Source organism: Balearica regulorum, chromosome 20 (assembly GCF_011004875.1).
Source record: "Balearica regulorum gibbericeps isolate bBalReg1 chromosome 20, bBalReg1.pri, whole genome shotgun sequence".
NCBI classification, from domain to species: Eukaryota; Metazoa; Chordata; class Aves; order Gruiformes; family Gruidae; genus Balearica; species Balearica regulorum.
This window is the reverse complement of record NC_046203.1, coordinates 6,200,094-6,219,287: the sequence shown is the minus strand read 5'-3', so window position 1 is coordinate 6,219,287 and position 19,194 is coordinate 6,200,094. Positions and strand designations below refer to the sequence as shown.

General features: G+C 39.9%; 1 protein-coding gene across 25 annotated transcripts in view; it reads right to left on the bottom strand.

Annotated features, from left to right (window-relative positions):
- Window positions 1–19,194, bottom strand: part of FNBP1 (formin binding protein 1) — a 101,584-nt gene that overhangs the window by 21,425 nt on the left and 60,965 nt on the right. For 9 of the 25 annotated variants that reach the window (XM_075772259.1, XM_075772260.1, XM_075772264.1 and 6 more), the window contains exons 7-10: window positions 13,379–13,507; window positions 11,490–11,636; window positions 6,015–6,212; window positions 4,480–4,662 (exon numbers count right to left, since the gene is read on the bottom strand). In XM_075772259.1, the coding sequence (XP_075628374.1) occupies window positions 4,480–4,662; window positions 6,015–6,212; window positions 11,490–11,636; window positions 13,379–13,507 (657 nt within the window). Of the gene's footprint in view, window positions 1–4,479; window positions 4,663–5,047; window positions 5,075–6,014; window positions 6,213–11,489; window positions 11,637–13,378; window positions 13,508–19,194 lie in introns of all 25 variants that reach the window. The other 16 variants (XM_075772269.1, XM_075772261.1, XM_075772263.1 and 13 more) reach the window with 4 other exon arrangements.

Here is a 19,194-nt window from a genome sequence, read left to right as displayed (position 1 = left end):
TTGGTCTGGAAGCAAAATTAAAACTAGACTGGGCACAGGACGTATCATTACTAATTATACAATTCATTTATACAGTCACCAGTGATTTTTCCACTTTAGTTTCATAATTTCTCTTTCTAAATGCAACATAAGATGCTAAACCAAAACTTTATAAGGAAATTACTAAAACATACTGCCTCTCCTGACATGTTCTGGTATCAAAGACTTCATGGAGGAATTGTACGGGAATCCATTCACTCACTTATGTTTCAAAGATCAATTACAACGTGCAGTTCCGCTGGTGGTATTTATCCTGTTAAGGTCTTCATATCTACTGGACTTCACATTTAGTAGTTCCTTTTCATGCACATCTTCCTTAAGCCAGTGCAGAAAAAGGAGTATGATCCAGTTTCCTCTGAAATAAACAAGTTGTTACACTGGATTTTGTAGGAGTTAACAGGTCCAATAAGCCAGGAAGGACCTGCTTGACAATTTGGTCAAATACTCTAAAATAATACTTAAAATGCCTTGTGGCCATCTTTACAGCAAGGTGTCCGGCTGGAGTGGAATTTTGCCTCTGAACAAGCCAGCAGCATGGAGACAATATTCAGAGCAAAAGAAATTATTCAGTGTCCAAAGCCAAACACCCGTTACGTTGTACTGTCCTGCTGGCTCCCTGCATGACCTTCCCAAAAGTTGCTTCACTGATGTATTTCTGTGCAGATTGAACGTTCCTCTGTGTAGAGGACAGTTTCCTTCTACGTCCTCCTAATTTCTGTGGTAACGGCACAATCCAGTATTTGTAACATTACTGCTTATGCTCCTAAGCAAAATTCAGATGCTTTTGGATTTGGCAGGAGAATGGAGAGGAATTGAGAAAAGGAAGTCTTATAAAACTTAGTATGGTAAAAGCAGAATTAACAGTATTATCAGGCTCTACTGAATATAAAGTGGGTCATATCAACCACATCAGCTGAAACATATGCCAACCACTCATTTTTCATCTGATAAATTCACAGGATTTGGCAGTGGTTCTTGATTTATTTTTTCCTGGTTCAAATTATTTTATTTTTGAAGGTCATATGGCATTTTCATGATCTTTTAGTCTGACCATTTGTATAACAAATCACCAAGGACCTACGAAATGGGAACTTGACAAGTTTTCAAATCAGACGGAGCAAGGTGCCAGAGCTTTGCAGCCTCTCCTACCCCGTATTTCTAGATGAACCAAGAGGCCTGAATTTGACCCTCTGATAAAAGAGAATGATCTGAATGCTGGCCTCCAACTCTGCGAGATGAGTCAGGCAGGAAAAGTTTTTACATACAAACATCCTGGTAGCTAACGGGGGAAGGAAATGAAATAGAAAGAGAACATAGTGAAAGGTTTAAAAGAAGATTTAGCAATAGCCTTTCATTGCACATTTTTAATGAACGTGTCAGCAGAAATTTGAGGGATTTCAGAGAAGACTATAGGAAATTGTTCTAATTATTTCACCTTTCACACAAAACGCTTCAAACCAATACTGTACGCAGGATTCATAAGACCCACCTGGACTTCTCAGATAGTTAATACATAAAACAATGGCCTCTCTTCAGGAAATATTAAAAACAATTAGTCATAATTGCTTATACGGCCAAATACTCACTAAATAAGAATATGTACATTTGAAATACAAACTCGTGAAGTGCCCATGGAACTAAAAACTAGTATTTTTAAATCAAGTTAGAAATATTCAGCACTATTTTTCACTATTCTGTTGTGTGAATGGCACTACTGGAGCACTAGATCGCAGCACAAACCCTCACCTCCAGCAGCACCTTATTCTCTGAAGTATCTCACTGCTACCCTGGAACGAAGCAGACTGCCAGGCACCCCTCTGCCACGGTGGGTGCCACCAAGACACCCACACACCCTAGCACACCCGCACATCCTCCCCCAGGCCTGCTGCTACAGAAGCAGAATTGAAAGACTGTTTCTCCCCATAAAAGCCACTGAGAAAAGACGCTCTGAGCCAAACTGCAACTGCGGGAAGGAGGTACATTTACAGAATCTGCCTTTGGACAACTTCAAAACTTCCCGCTTCCCCGATGAAAAGCGCAAGTAATGTGATTTTTTGAGGTTCTGAACATCCCACTAAATGGCAATTCCCTGGTAAACAACTGGAAACCACTCTGTATAAACCATCTTTTTTTTTTTTTTTAAAATGTACTGTCTGCAACCAGATGAGACAAAATATTGTTTACAGCACTGTTCTCAATTCTCTGTAACTCGCCGCTGAAGTTCCCCACTGAAATCATCTCTGCTTTTATGCAACTCCAGCCCTCAGCCCTAAATGTCAGTGCAGTCCCTGGAGCAGAATTTGGGCTTTTTAAAGCAGTCACTTCCCTGCTGTTACAGCCTGGTCTAGAAAATGTTTCAAAATACTGAACACTTGTGTCTCCTTCCTGTAATTTTTATAGGAGGAAATAATTCTAAGGACCTTAACCTAGGACCCAAAGCCATGCTATGCCAGCAACTCCTCAGCACAACTGTGCCACGTGCGAGCTTCTAGGAAGATAAAGTCTTATTTTTGTTTGAAAAATGGAAAATTTTATCTCAAGGACCTGCCATTTTACTTACTGCTTATGAAGAGCACCAATGAGAGCATTTAATTCAACACAAACACTCCAACATCAGTTTACCAATGCAGCCACAGCCAATGTCAAGGACAGGAACAGAGCAGTTGACCTGGGAAAAGTCAGGCCATTCTTCCTACTCTATCAGCAGCAATGGGGACAGGGACACCGCACTTCTAACAGGGGTGATGTGTCACAAAACATTGGTCCAATTTGTTCTAGACCCAGACAGGTCCCCAAGGTCAGCCATGGAGGCGTTCAGCTTCTCTGCACTGTACAACTCATAAACCAGCATCTAACACACTGCACCTCAGCTGCTGGTCAGGCAAAACCCCAAACCCTAATCTCTCAAAACTATGGAGTTTTGAGAGCTCGCATGCTAGACTGATAAAGCTTTTGCAGACAGAATATCACTTTAAACTGTGTGCATCATACTACTGGGAAGTGAAAGTTAGTTCAGAAGCCAACAAATTTGTGGACTTAATGGGAAATGCCCAGAAAAAGACACGCTGGCCTACAATTCTGTGTGCTAACGTATAGTAGGGAAGGCTGCAAGGCCAAGTGAGACAGGGAACTTGAAATTTTTTTCCTAGCTTTGCAATGGTTCATCACATAACGTTTATCAAACTCTTTAGTTAATGTCTTTCCTCCACAGTTTGCAAGAACAGCAGCTATTACTGGCCATTACAAATAGTTTTTCAACTCGGTATTTTTGTGGAGATATTTCGTTAACATTTAAAGTGTCAAGAGTAAAAACTGGAAAAATAATTTAAAGCTAATTAGGAAAAAAGTTAAAGAGCATGGCAGGACTTTAAATTCCTCTATGGACACTTTAAAAGCCATTTAAGGCACATCATCTGCTCAACGAGGCCCAATGGCAGACATGATAAACTTGTTGGGAAGCAGGATTTCTTAGGATCTCTACAGGAATAAAATCAAACCTTCCTATCTTATCAAAACTTCATGCTACAGGATGCAGTTAAGGTCCTTGAGAAGTGTCAGCCCCAAATATTTAGAGCCAACTGTAATTAATACATACAGGTAGCTGCAGGGAACATTAAATTCAGTTTTCACCAACATGGCAGCCCTGGTTTAAAGCACACATGTACCATATAAACAACTTAATTACCACCTAGATTCACCTCAGCTTTCACATCTCACCTGTTTTGGTTTTTGTTTTTATCTTAAGGCTCAGACTTACTAAGCAAGCTAACATCGGAGCACTTGAAGCACAAATTGAGGCTGAGCCTTTGAAACAGACGTTGCACAGACTTGGCCATAAAACACAGGGACATCACCTTCCTGCTACCACAGCAAGAGATGTCAGATCTTTCCAGGAAAATGCCTGAACTTGCACCAACTGAGGTCAGGAGAATTGTTTTCTAGAATCCCTCCTAATTTACTCCCCTCCTCCTGACACAGATATTGAGCTGAATCCACGCTGCAGAGAGGAAAGCTTTTCACATTAAGGTAGACAACACGCAGCATCAGGATCAGATTAAACCTCTGAATGGTGCTCCTCCAAACCCGCTCTGCCACAGACATGTACAGGGCTACTGAATTAATGACTTTGACTTCTGCATGAGTATTACTTAATGCTCAGCTCTTCCTTTCATACTTTGGACAATTCCTCCTCCCTCTAAAAAACAAATGAGTAATTTCCATCAGCAGCTGTACTTTTTGTGGTTTCATTGTGGGGTTTTTGACTACAAATGGCTTTATAGGTTGGGATTCCTGGGATTTGTCTGCATGTTATGATAAAACACAATGGATTCATTCACAAAACAAAACAAGTTTATACATAACAGAACGTGCAATAAAAGCGCAAGAAAGAAAGAAAAGAGAAAGAAAGAGAGAGAGAGAGGTATCCAGAGGAGAACTTACCCCGCGCTTTAGGCTCCTGAAGCAGTGGATTTTGGGTTTGGAGGTCATGAACTCGTTGAAGCGATGGGAGAGGGGTTCCTTTTGCTGCTTGGGAGACTGGGGGCCGTTGGGAACAGCAGAGGGTGAGGCAGAGGCAGGGGGAGGAGGAGGGGGCTGATGGGGGGATGTTAAAAGGGACATAAGCTACGTATAAGAGATGGAGAAGTGATAGAATAAAAATCAAAATAAAAGGATAAAACACAAAACGAAAATAAGCATCAAAACCAATATTTGAAATCCAGAGAAAAAAACAATTAAATAATCAAAATATTAAAGGCCATGGTTCAAAAGAGGGGGGGGAAGCAGTATTTAAAGTTGTGTTAAATGAAGAATGGGATAAATGGAAGTTTTAGTAAGTGATGCAACAGAAGAGTAACACAAAGTATTTTGACAGGAGGCTCATGCAGACTCTTCCATGCAGCGCTATCCCCATAAATTGCCCTGTTCTGCTCTGTGGACAGCTCAGAATAATGCATATGGATAGAGCTTTCAAATACCTGCATTTAAATGGATCAGATAAGGAAGGTACCTTAGTGCCCAGTAGCGTTTCTATTATCTGGAAAACAACAAACCACATTCCTTCCTGCTTTCAAATCATACCTCTAATGTGCATCACACTTCACTTTTACAAATTATTCTATAAATTTGCTCAGGAGTTAGTCCTGTTTGTTTTTTTTTCTGGCTACACTGATGTAAGCACCAGACAGCCGTGTTCTCTCACATACCAGCACAACAGGAATGATCCATTTTGAACAGGTAGATTTTTTGACTCTCTAACTAATAGAAGTGGTCATAGCAAGGGTGAGATCAAAACAACGAAGCTACTCTGGGCTTCCATCAGTGTTACTGAAAACCGATTTAGTCAAGTCACCCTGACACATTCTGGTAACCCCAGATAAATGCTGCCATGCATTATGGTGTAAAATATGACAGTGAAATGAAAAAGGTTTAATGGATACATAAGTTAATATGGTGGTCTTTTAAAAAGTCAACTGCTCAGTTAGTTATGCTCCGTTAGTTGTGCTTAAGAAGAATGAATCGCAGCAATTCCTTGTTCCCAGCCACCCAACTGCTGAACCCAGTGCACAGACTGAAAAGATAACGCAAATGAAAAGCCAAGGAGAGTTTCAGAAGTGTCAAAACAGTAATGCCACATTAAAGCTTCCCAAAAGTAACAATGTTAGTTAGCACACACGGCACTAGGTAAGTGGTACACAATTCTTTCTGAGTTAGGAACAGAAATGGACCATGGCAGAGACGTGACAACTAAAGTTAAATTAATATAAAAACTCCAACATAATTAAAGAAATTATACAAGAAAAAAAATTTAAAGATATAAAGAAACTTAAGTAACAGAAGACTACAACAAAACACAATATTAAGACATCACTTATTAACTTTCTGAATCTAAAATCCTCTTTAAAAAAATACTAGACAAGACAGAGGTTATTAACTATACACATACTAGCACCATGCTCAAGTTTGCAAGTCAGTACCTTATTTTTCTTGATGAATGGCCATAACTTGCCCTTGGATTTGCCACCAAACTTGGGCTCAGACTTCCCTTCCCCTCTGGAGTTGGAAAGGCTGGATTCCGAGACTGTCCGCTTCATTGGCTGCGTGAAGTCCTCAAAGTCGATATCTCCTGGAGGCTCAAACCCTGATTTAAAGGCTTCTATTACCAGCTGTGAATCCTGAAATGGGACAGATCCAGTCCAAGAATAAATATCTCAGATGAGGGCTGTCATCAAATTGAAAGACAGTACAAGGACAAGAAAGTTCATCTGTGCGGGAACCAGCCTTTACAGGGACTGGTCTCATTCCTGGGAATGAAAATCCTTCTGTCCCCAGGATCAATACAAGTCTCTCTACCTTCTGCTTCAAGATGAGGGCACTTTCTTGGACCAATTTTCACTATCATGAGGTGCTTTAAACAAAACCACCTAGGCACAGCATAGGATCCTACCAAAACAAGGCATTCTAACATGTAAAATTTAATACTCCCAGATACTAAAGTGATAAATGCAGTTAAGAACACAACAACCACCCCACACAGAACAAGTTTCCAACCTATGTCAGTCAATGTATTACATCTAGGAACACAAATCACTACAATCTCAGTTTCATAGTAGATCTCTAAATAAACAATCAATGGGGAAAAAAAAGCCGGTGAGTTTTAGTCTCAAATAATCCATTTTTCCTATTATGAAACTCTAGCTCAATTTGCAAAGGTATCACTGAGACCAGTCGTTACTCAAAATACCAACAGATAAAAAGCAGAGGACTAGGGTCTATTTAGGAAAATAAAAAACCCCATAACTATCATTAAAGCACAGGTCACTATAGTTAACTAAAGATGATGCTCAGGAAGAGTAAACTCAAGGCTCCTTGCTCCAACCTTCCACTGAGCTGCACAACGCTGAGTCTGACCACAACCTAGCCATGTTTTCATTCCCTTTCTTTTGTTTCCAACACAAAAAAATCAAAGTTCTGATACAAACATCTTTTAAAGGCTTTTTCACTTGGTGAAAATGACTAAGAGCTTATTATTGGTTACTATATTGACTACAAAAGCAATCATACTTCAGTAACTGAACAGACAACTTAAGTGACTCATAACAAAGATTTAAGGTGTAGAATTGCTGGGCATACAGCTGTAAGCAAACTAGTGGAAAATCCCAATAAATACTCCTATATAAAGGAGCTCCTGAGTGATCAGACTGCCACAAGTTGACAAGTTGTTGCAGTGAATAGCAGGACTTTATCTGATGAGCTTTACCTAACAACTGAGCAGTGCAAGGTCACACAAGTAGCCCGACTCCTCAATGCAGGCAGTGGCTGGAACTCCACGCACTGGCATTAAAGCTGTTTCCTTTTGGTACTGCTAGGAGTGCTAGATGCAAGTCAGCAACACACTGGCTGTACACTGTGTACAATGGATTTGGGGTTTTTTTGTTTGGTTGGTTTTTTTTAAAGAGGGAAAAGAAAAAATAAAGCAAGAACAAAGGTCTACAAACACACTCAATTATACATAAGCTTGATTTCAGTTTGCCAAATGCATTTAAATCTAATGGACTCAGAAAAAAAACCAAACCTATTTTAATGCTTATCTACTTGACTTCCTGGAAAGAGAGCTTTTTATGTTATACTGTTCTAACGGTTTTCTTCTAAGATCATTAGAGAAACTGTGCCACAGCACAGATACCTTAGTAGTCTCTAGAGAAGAGCATCACCATCCTGTTCAGATAAAAAAGATGAACTTGTTGCTTTGAAGGCATTTTGCAGATTCTGCTTATGTCCGTAGGTGAAACGTGATTCATGAGAAACCTAGTGGGATATAAACATATCCAGAGGCCAGGCTCAACGGAGCAAAACGCAGCTATAGGAAAAGCTTTGCAAAAGTCTTCATGGAATTGTGAAGAAAATGACGGTTTAAGACCCTCACCTTATCGGGTGCACTGTGAAATTCCTACACAACTTTTAGGGAGGCAGAACACTTTCCATCATCTTATCCTAGTTTGACATTAAAACTTCCTGAGATCTAAACATTTGAAGAGATTTTTAACACTAGTCATGAAAGCAAGATGAAGAAGGAAGAGAGAAGATACTATATACATACCCAAGGCTACATTAAATACTCTATATAGTATTTTATCCTATGCATTGAGCTTTTCATTTTCTCCTTATTTTACGGTGCTCCTTCCATTTAGTCAAAACATCCTTCCACTACAATGGAGCTAAAAATAACCAGCATGCTCCATATATCACAGAGATAGTGTCATAACAGGAACTCTGAAGTCTGTAACAAATTAATTTTATCTCCTGCTAGAGCCATCTGAAGCAAGTTCTGCAGAGGTTCACCTAGCAGTCACTACAGCTTACCCTTGCACCATGACCTCTGTGCTGTCCAAGTTGTTAGAGAGAGGCCATGAAAAAGCAGCATATTTACAATTGCATTAGAAACACGAGGCTAAGCAGTATTCCCAGCTAAACCCTGGCAGTTTCCATTGCTATTAGCAGGGATTGTATACACTTCAGTGAGGGCATGAAGCAATCCTATTGACATGGTTGCAAATTTAGTGACTAAACCTGACAGGCCATTTTGCAATTGGGCATGAGGCAGAACTTTGTAATATTTAAGCTGTAGAGACTACACAAAGTATTACATCTGTCCCATAGGTCATTCTGGTTCCTAACACTATCCAATGAAAGAGAGGCCCTGGAAGAAAAGTGATCTTCCAGAATCCTGCTAGCATCCACAGAGGGAAGGAACACTGAGCTGGCCGTGGAAAAGAAGCCTGTTAGCAGTCTGCACTTCCACAGTTTCAAAGTCATTACAGAAACACATCCTTCCTTATTATTGTACTACACAATTCTGATGCTAGAAATCATAGTGGTTCACAGATACCATAGGACCCACACCTTCATAGACCAGTGTTTGTCATAAACCTACCCAAAGCTGAAAATTGATTATCAAAAAGTTCCGACATACCTACATGAAGTGCAATGATCTACTGCTTTTATTTTGGTTTTCCTTTTTAAACAGTAATGACTTACCATCAACTAGTAATATTTTACTGACAGCAAAAACAGCTGCAGAACTTGCAGGTTCTTACCTCCTTTCGGCTAGAGTAGACACGCAGCTTGGTACACAAGGTAAGTTACCACAAATAGTGCTTTCTCTAACCTTGTATCTTTCTTTCTGACCAATACATCTTCTCTAGTAGTTGTGGTTGTTGCATTTAAAGCCCTGGTTTCTTAACTGAAGCTACTTTGCAAAGAGCAGAGCTTTCATTTAACCTCTCCCCTTCTTCAGTAACTCTGTATGTGATCACTGGTTAGAAAAAGTGAAAATAAACCCAAGTATTTCAAGAGCTAAATAAGAACTTCAAATGTATCACTGCCTTGGTCAGTGCCATGGTGTCTGACCTTACACATTTCAAGTTTGGGGACACTGTACTTTTGTTTATGATTACCAGATCCTGGACATCTCCTCCCAGCTGGGAAACACATGTCTGTGTGGGCCCAGAGTTTCACACAAGACTCTTCCTGCTCAGCAGGCTCTTGGTTTTGCTCACCATTGTACTAGCTATATTATCACCAGCTGTCCTTGCATTCAACTCCCCTGGAATCTGACCTCATTTTCAAAGTTGACTACAGCATAGATCTAGTTGACTTTCCTATCCAAAATTTTTCAAGCTTGAAAAAGATGAGTACAGGAGACAACTTTAATTTGAATCTTAACAGGGAAAGGACAAACTCTCCCTATGGTAGCCTAAGAGTGTCCAACTTGCTGCTTAGAATGTTAAGGGGTAAGATGGAAAGGTCTGCTGTAACACTCTGCGTTAGTGGCAAAAGCAACACATTATCTAGAAATAGAAAAAAATACAGCTTTAAAATTGCTACTGTGTGCACCTATGGCCATCCTTATAAAGTGGCAGGACCTGCATGCTACAGAAGGGCAAGAACAAGCATATCACATTCATCAGAATCAAGAAAGTTAGAAACTATTGCTCCAGAGATGAAAAAGAAATCCTTGTTGATATTTAACAAAAAAGAATCCTTTATGGACATAACAGTTTTCCAGATAGAACACGCTAAATCTTTTGTAATTGTTCAGATATAACAGATTTGGTTAAATAAATTGTTGTTAGCATGGTGTTTACAGGAGATCTCTTAGTTATTGATGATCAAAGCCACCATTTTCTGATGTCATACCTGTGCATATGAGCCACCAATCTGACTTATCTGCATGCAACAGAGACTAACTTGAATATAAAAGTCACAGTGATTCAAACACCTGGCTTAAGCCTTGTGTGTGTTTTGCTAAGACCTCACTTGAAGATTCAAGCAGAAGGTAGGCTTAGATATAAATCTCCCCAACACTATTTCCTCACGCAGCACCACAAGCTGTACCTCAAGCAGGGTATGTTGTTCCAACATGGGAATCCGTGCCCCAACTCCCCCTTCTGCCACCCTGAAAGAGTAATTTTCAGATTCCCTGGTTTCCTCTGCTGCTCTCTGAGAGCACAATTGCTGAGCAGAAAGTAGTGGATTCATTTCAAATCTTCAGCCTCAGGCTTATGCTGCCAATTAATGGCAGTCTCCAGGCTCCGGACACTGAAGAGCTCAGAAAAGATTCCAGTGAAAAAGATGTATGGGAAATTCAAACAGCCAGCAAGACACATGCTGTTTGTATTTGAAGCACTAATGTGATCCATGAGAAGGGCTGAAAGAGCAAGCAGAGACTTCATTTACGAAGGGAGCAGATCATTCTGAAAACAAAATAGAAAACATATTTGCCCTTGTGCTAACGGTACATCGGGAAGCTCGACCAAATTCTTTATCAGCCTTTTTATCAGAAAGGCTTCTTTTTACTCCTACAATGATGTTCAGAAATAAAGATTTGCAAGAACTCATTTACAGATTGTTAGCAAACCTCAAATCTGCAAAGAAAGATTTTACAAAAAGTAGAAATTTTGCCAGAATTGTTTACAATAATTCATGTAGCCAATACTTTAAATACTTCCATTATTATAAAACTAACCAGAATGTCTGCAACATTCAGTTTTCTATTATACATAGAACCAATCTGAATAAGAATTGATGATTATTAATTAGGTATCTGGAATTATGCCCACCATCTTCCTTGTTATGTGCAGAAGTCTGTTTTTCAATGACAATATTTCAAAAAGTAATTTCTTAGTAAAAGAAGAGAATTTTCCTAAAAGAAAAAAAAAAATTATAAAAAGTGTGGCAGTAGAGGCATTCCTGGGTGTTAAATAGATTTGGGAAATAATCTGAGCACATCCTGCCTCAGCCAAAGTACCTTGGGACAGCAGCTATTCTTTGGTTTAGTTCTGTGACTATAAAGCTCTTGTGCTGCAGCCTGGACCCAGGATCTAAGTCTCCATATTTAACTGATCAATACTAAAGATGACATTCAACAATCCAAACAAAACACCACTTACATTCTTGTGATCAATTGATTCTGCAGCCTTTGTTATTTCATCCAGACACTTTCCAATGATAGGGATCACTTGGCGGTCAACCTCTGCAAAAGTTTTCATGGATTCACCTATCTTCACGATTCTTCTTTCCTCCATCTCTTGTATTTTCTAAAACATTACATTTCATTCAGTTCAAATATCAAGCTTAACTTCACAGTTTCAACCAATTTTTCTCCCCAGCATACATCAGCTGCTTTAAGATTTATGGTTTAAATATGTTTTTAAGAACAAACTAGGACAGCTGCTTTGATGAAGGCACCAAGTCATATTGTTTCCTCCAACATCAAAATGCCATTCTAAAAGTAATCTCTGTTACTATTACTGGGAATTTTTCAATTAACTTTTTATGTTAAAAAATGCTGATTTGTCAAAACTCCAGCTTTAGACTTTTGTAAGGATGGCTCCTACAGCTTTTAAGAGAGTTTCTGCAACAATAAATTCTTCCATTTGCTGCACATGTTCTGAGAGATCTGATTCTCATTCCACTGCAGAATCCAAGCAAACAAAAAGTCTTCATGTGTCCCCTTCTCCTTTGCCCTAGAAGGTAATTTTTGGTTTGCAGGCAGTCCTATACATCATATATTGTTCACACCAGACCTCCTCAACGTATGCTCCCTGTTGCTCAGTGGATTCAGTGCCACGGTCTCCCATTTATTCCATGGGCCTCTCGTTTACAAACAGGGAAACTGGATGTGGCATGACGCTATTATGGCAGATTATAACAGGATACAGAAGGGCATGATCAGGAACGGCCTGTTTCACATTAGATGCAGGGATCTTATGGAGCATTGTCAACATAAAATCCCCATTGCCTTGACTGATCCACAAGCAACATAAGTTATTTATAAAACAACTTATTTCAACATCTAAAAGAAAGCACTAGAGCTTACTGGTGCACTGGCAGTGAAAATGATACATGTGCAGTACTTTAAGCATGTTCACGTACAGTCAGATCACCTACCAGATCTAGTGTTAAATAGAAATATTTTGCAAACATTTTGTATCTAATGCCAGGGATAATTTATCTCAAGACATTGGTTTGAAATACCATGAAGCAAAAGAGGAGGTGTCCATTTATCTAAGAAGTTCCAGCTATGGATATGAAAATGCATATTTGCTCCGCAAATATCAGTTATTTCTCATCAGATAAGCATGTGACATTTTCTCCCTTAAAGAGGTTGTATTTTCCACTTCTGATGCTTATGACCCATTACAATGGAACAGTCATTTAGAACTTCTGTGCTACTACATTAATCTCTCTTTGTTCAGTCAAGCATAAACTCAGATCTTCAGTCAGTATAAATCTAATGGCTTTTTTGTTCTTTCCGTACAGTCTTTCTTTAGGCACCCTGAGACATAATCAGCAATCTTGCTTAAACCCTTTGACATTCACTACTGCAGAATTATTGTGGTTTAAATTTAAACATCTGTGAAGTCCTGAAGACAGGTTATAAAGGACTGTGAGGCTTTACAGCTGTAATGATGCCCAGCTGACTCCTGCCCCAACAATGCAAATAATGCTTTCATTCCCCAGCTGCACAGACACAAGAGTTTAACAGAACAAGACTGTGAGCAATTGCAAAGACTATCGTAATCTGTCACAACAATTTGATGTCACCTTCCTCACATATTACTGATCACTTGATATCTAGCCTATGAGAGAGGGACTATTTATCGTACCAAGCTCTCCATCTCTCGGGTCGGCGAAGCGCACGTAAAATTTGCCAACAGAGACAAAAATCATCAAAAAGTAAAAGATAGGGTCATAGAATTGAGCCAACGTGCAATATGCCCCTCTGTCCTTATCACAAGATTAGGAGCTACTCCAGATCAGTGACAGTGACCCTTACCTGGAAGATGTTTGGTATGTGTGTGTAGTAATGATCATGCTGCTCACTGTTGAACTTCTGCAGAGTGGAAGAATATTCCGCTTTGCTGTCTTCTGCCATTTGATGTCGCAGCTGGGCTTGCTGTCTTGCCTAAGGAAATGCCAAAAGAAATTTATGATTTATACTACATGGAAAGAAAACGCATCGTGTTACTCCTCATCTTACTATCCTTACCAGTAGGCAGCACAGGAACATTAGCATATGGGTCTCTGAGCACTTCAGCTTTTGGTTTACTCCTATTTTGTGGAACAGTTCATCTACGTCAAGCATAAGCCTGCAGCATGCCCACCGCTGCTGTTCTCTTGTGCTACAACATGCTATTTCCATGAACAACCTCTGTTCATGCTGCACGTAAAACATGGTTAACAAGTTTGCCGCTCTACTAGCCCACTTAACAGGCACAGACGTTTTCTGTACACATGTGGACACTTCTTGCTCCATTGTATGTCTGTTGGATGGTACCTGCTTTTCCTTAATGAACTACTTACCTGTTGGTGAGCAGTATCTTTTGGGGAAAGGGAAGGGACAAAAAAAACCAAACCACTGTTCTGCTTCACATGCTTTAGCCAACAATCATGACAAAACATCTTAACTCGTGCTCCCACTGTGCTCTCTGCAAAGTCCTTTATCGACCCCTCCTTGAATAGCACTGGCACGAAGTGCACAAGGAAAGGGGAGCCTGAGTAGCAGCTGAGACACGACTCCCTTCCTATTTTTACCCACCCAGATGATTTGCTTTGCTGCCCAGCATAGCAGAGCACTGGGCAATTAACCTCACTTCTTTCACTAGAACAATCTGTCCCTGAGTGACCCTTTTATATTTTCAGATTCCTCCCCTTACAATTCTGCTTCCCAAGGCCTTCTGTTATCTGTTTCACTGCCTGATATTATTCCCTTACTGTCCATCCCATCTGTTTATTTTAGTTGCCTTTTCCTTCCTTGCTGCTGGCCTTCATACAGCAGCTCTTCCTTCTCTTCCCTTCCTACCCAGCTCCCTGCACCCACGTGCCTTTGCTCCCTGTCCTGTGTCCGCTTGTTGAAGCTCCCACTTTGCATTCACCCGGCTGGAGCTCTGCTGCTCGCCCTGCTCCCACGCAGCCCCACTCCCCAGAGCCTGCCCCACGGCCGTGGGCCAAATCCTTGCTCCAGTGAGAGCTTTGCCATTGATTTGAGCCAGCGCAAGACTTGGCTTCGTAAATCTAAACTAGCCTGGGTTTGTGTTCATTTCTTAGACACTCATGAAGTCTCCTCGCCCACTGCAGCCGACCTAGCTCTGGAACAGTGCTGCGAGTGTCCAGAAAGTATTGTGCTCCAATCATTCCCTCAATTTCAGAATAACCCCTTTGAGAAAGGCAAGAGAAAGACTACTTCAAAAATTATTTAAAGCATTGTGGGGTGTTTGGGGGGAAACAGCACAACAAATTTTAGCTTATGCTAAGTGGGCTCCCATTAAAAACAGTTCAGTACGGGGTTGTTATTTGAACTGTTCCAAGCAGACAATAGTTTCCTAAGAATAAATCCATGAAATACCAAATCATGGAACATTTTAGTAATCATAACTGGAAGGTAAAAAATTCTGCCAGAAGGTTTCAAATCTCCATTTGCAAAGAAATAGGCTTCCACTCCCATTTGTCCAGCTCACACATCTCACCTAATAATTTATTTCACCTCAATTCAACTATTTCTTTTGCAAGTGCAGTCATTTGTAGGAATTTCCTAGATCCCCTTCACATTCTTTCTATAAAAATTATTCAAGCACAATGAGAAAATGCTGGGCACTGTGTGCATAATAGGAGATGAAACAGAAGCATCAAATGGAAAAGCCTGCGACTAACCAAACAAATAAATAAATAAATCCAATTTTAAAAAGACAGACTTCCAACTTTGCTCATAACTTCAGAAAATCTACCTGCTGCAGTGAAATTCCAAGTAGCCATATCAATCATTTTTCTACCCAAGTGCTATATAGCTTATTAAACTATATCATCCATGTGCTCATATATAGCTACATTAAATATGAGTGGAAAACAATATAGCCTTGTACTACAAACACAAATTTACCAGCAAAACAAAGTCAGGCATGGAAAGGCGGACAGCTGTAAGAGTAATGTACGCTTGTCTCCCAACTCCTTCCTCAAGTCCCAGCTGCTACAGATCAATATCCATTTGTGAGGCCCATTCTCTTCATCTACCTAAGAGCAATCCATTGTTTGAGCCAGCTTCTACAGCAGCCCCAGTCCCACTCATACAGCTGTCTTTTTTTTTTTTTAAATAGTCCAACTCAGGAATTTGTCCCTTGACTCTATTGTTGAAGCAGAAAAACAAGAAAACCATTATTACACGTTTCCAGGCAGATCCAGCAGACATTAAGGCATCAGAGTTCATGTTCATGAGTGAGCTCATTGGTCAGATATGAGCAAAGTAACTCTGAGCTAAATGTATAAAGGAGTAGATGCTCAGTTTCCAAAACTGTCTTAACTGGTCCCAAATAAGAGGAGGCAGCAGATGAGTAAGTAAAATTGGGTACATTCCAAAACCAAGAATTTTTGTATGAGAGCCCCAGTGATGTTTTGTTTCTCCTGGCCATCTAATGCATTTGGCAAGCTTCAAACAGTTTAAATATTTTTCCAATGAGGTGTATGGATCTTAAAATAAAAATACAAAAAAGACTCTAGAATTTTTTTTATTACTTCATTTGAGTATGTCACTTTAGCATCATCACTTCTAGTATTAACAGAATTGTATTTTATAGCTAGGTTCCTGCACTACTCTGCTGAAGCACAGAATGATAAAAATGAGTTGATGACGTTAAGTTTCACATTCAGAGTAATGGATGCAGCAGCCTGGAGCTGCACAGTCACAGGAGCTATTTCAGGAGTAATTTATAGTTGAGCTTTACAGAAAATAAATTTTTGCCTTCTTCACTGCTCACTTGTGCATGCAAACAGCTTCAGAGAAGCTATTTTTTTTGAGCTGCTTAGAGTTAATGTTAAAATATTTGCTCTGAACAGTATTTTCAGGAGAAAAGGCTTTGGAATGATTGGTCTCTGGAAAACCAGACTGTGACTTCAGATATAAGAGGATGATAGTGCGATGCAGCTTTCGGACAACATACTCTCTCCTTTAACTGGGCAGCGATGACTAACCAAGAGCTCACGTTTCTAGCACCACATGTGAAACCACTATCCAAATCTTGCACAGACTGCCAGATTACTCAATTGTAAGATATGTCAAGACTAGGTACTCGTAATGCAACAAAAAATCCCCTCCCCTCTTGAAAGGAAGAAAGAATGAGGTCATCTTTCATCATCGTGAAAAAGCAGAAAAGTGTATATACATTTGAGGAATTTATGGGGAGAAAAAGAAAAGCAGTTTGCTTTCAAATGCTTGCTTCTGCATACATTTGCAAAAGAGACACAGATTTTGCACACTCTCCCCTCTGAACATACCTTTGTAACATCTTTTTGTCCCCAAATAAACATGGGCAGCACATATTGCCTCCTCTCCAAAGTCTGTTTTTGTTAAGGCAGTTCTTCTCTGAACTCACATGGCAGCAACAAACCCAAAAGGTCACCTATGCCAATGCACGTCTCAAGAGAAGTGCTCCCAAGAATGAATGACAGCCCAGTAGTTGCAGCACCACTGACCTTGCAACGAGCTCTGATATACTGAACTAGTTAAAAGCACACTACCAGCAGGTCAGGCTTAGTACGTATGAACCCTTCTCTCATAAAACCTGTACAGAATTGCCATTAAACATAACCAAACCCAATCTTTTTTCCTTCCTTGAGACAGCCTTGCTAGTTGACGGGGGAGAATGCAGGGCAGTAATAACTTTCAAAGTGTTGATTTTAAAAATCAATAGAACTGTGGCTGTCTTCAGTACTTTTAATAAAAAAAATTAAAAAAAAATCAGGCCTCAACAGCACTTAACTTATGTGAAAAACAATACTAAGCTCAATAGCCACATGAACCAGCAGCACACACTATGGCTTCTCTCTCTTCAAGGTAGCAAGAAAAACACAAACATTGTTCTCAAGATTATTTTAACCGCATTTCCTGCAGATTTTCTACCTAACCACCGAGTTGCAAAACCCAGACTTTCAAACAGCATCAAAAGTTAATTCCAGATGTTTAAATGAGTCCACCAGGAGTCCAGTGATGGCAGGTTGGAGCTAAGTGATGGATACCAGGGTGGGACATTGATGCTCTAAAAATCTTTCATGACTGAAATACTTACAGAACTATTTATTTCCCCTTTAAAATAAGAAATTAGAAGAAAGCTAACCCTGCAATCCTTTTACTCTGAAGTAATCCATGTTAGGGAGATATATTTAGTTCGAACCTACTCATCACCTGCTTGAAAAATCCTGCAGTTTAGCAATATGATGCAACTTAAGTAATCACTGAGTATCAGAATGAGAGAAAAGAATTACAGACGGGGAAAGTTCGCCATAGTCCTTGCAAACATGCAGTGCTAGTAAAGCTTTATAGATTGATCTGAAATCAACCCTAGTACTTTATGCCTTTGACCAGCAGTCAGAAAAGGGAAATTTAACAGAGAAAGGGGATATGGACATCTTTGTGATGGGCTCTGTAGATCCTAGAGGTGTGAGAAAACGTTAACAAGCTGCTATGCATTACATGCTGCCTCTCAGAGAATTAAAAAAAAGTAAATCCTTGTATAGTGTTATTTGCACACACCTTCTCCCCCCAAAATCTGGTTCGATATGAAAGGCAACTGGTGTTTAACTGTAGGAGAAATTCTTAAAAACCAAGTACTTTCTGCCATTTCGGTCTCCAATACAGAAAAGAATGAAGGATATTTTGCTGAGAACAATTTTCTAAGACACATTCCAGAAACAGCAACAGGGTCAATAGACACACTGTCTTCTGGGTTTACACAGACAAAAAAATGCAGCTCCTCAAGGCTGTTATGGTGGGAGTGATATGAATAACTGAAAAGGGCAGAAAAAAGCTTTGGCTGCTATTCAGCTGATCCACACTAAGTGGAACAGTTCAACTTCTCAGCAGTTGCTCTTGTCCAGAATGGCAGAGTTTCCAATCAAAACTTTGGTGTAGTTTTCTTTCTTCTTTCTTTTTTCCCCATTCCTCCCCTCCCCTTTTTTTTTTTAAACCCAGACAGCATGTGAGATGCATTGCTGCCAGGCTACTGCCTGCCAAAATAGATCCCTCTTTGGTAAATCCAAGATCAAACTAAAACGCAAACACGAGAGGGAAAAAAAAAAAAATCACTCCTGCCCTTCCCCTCAACTACCCAACCCCTTCAAAATAACTTAATGATAAAGGCAGACTCAGAAACACTTCACCAATTTCAGGAATGCTTTCAATTGCTCACAGATTTTTTAGCTGCAGGCTCTGGTCCTCCCTCCGCAGACAACCTCACACAGCCGCTCTCTGTTACAAGCGGGCACCATCCCGAACAGCAGCGGGGCGCCTCTTGGTAGCAGCAACACTGGCAGCGTTTGCGGAATCATTAATAACAGTGGGAACTTTGCCATGAACTTCAAAACAGGATTTCAGGCTTTGATTTACATAGCCTCCAAATCAAGCTCCATTGTTTACTATTTTACAATAAGCAGTTTGGTCTCTCTGAACAGGCAAGCAAAAAAAGGTTTTGAAATTTGCTTTCCTGAAAGCAGGAAGATAGACATGGGGACAGCAAAATAACAAACGGGAAAAAAAAAAACCAGACAGAAATCCTTACTTTTAACATTAGAAGAGGTGGAGGAAAAATATCTAAGAATCTGTGGATT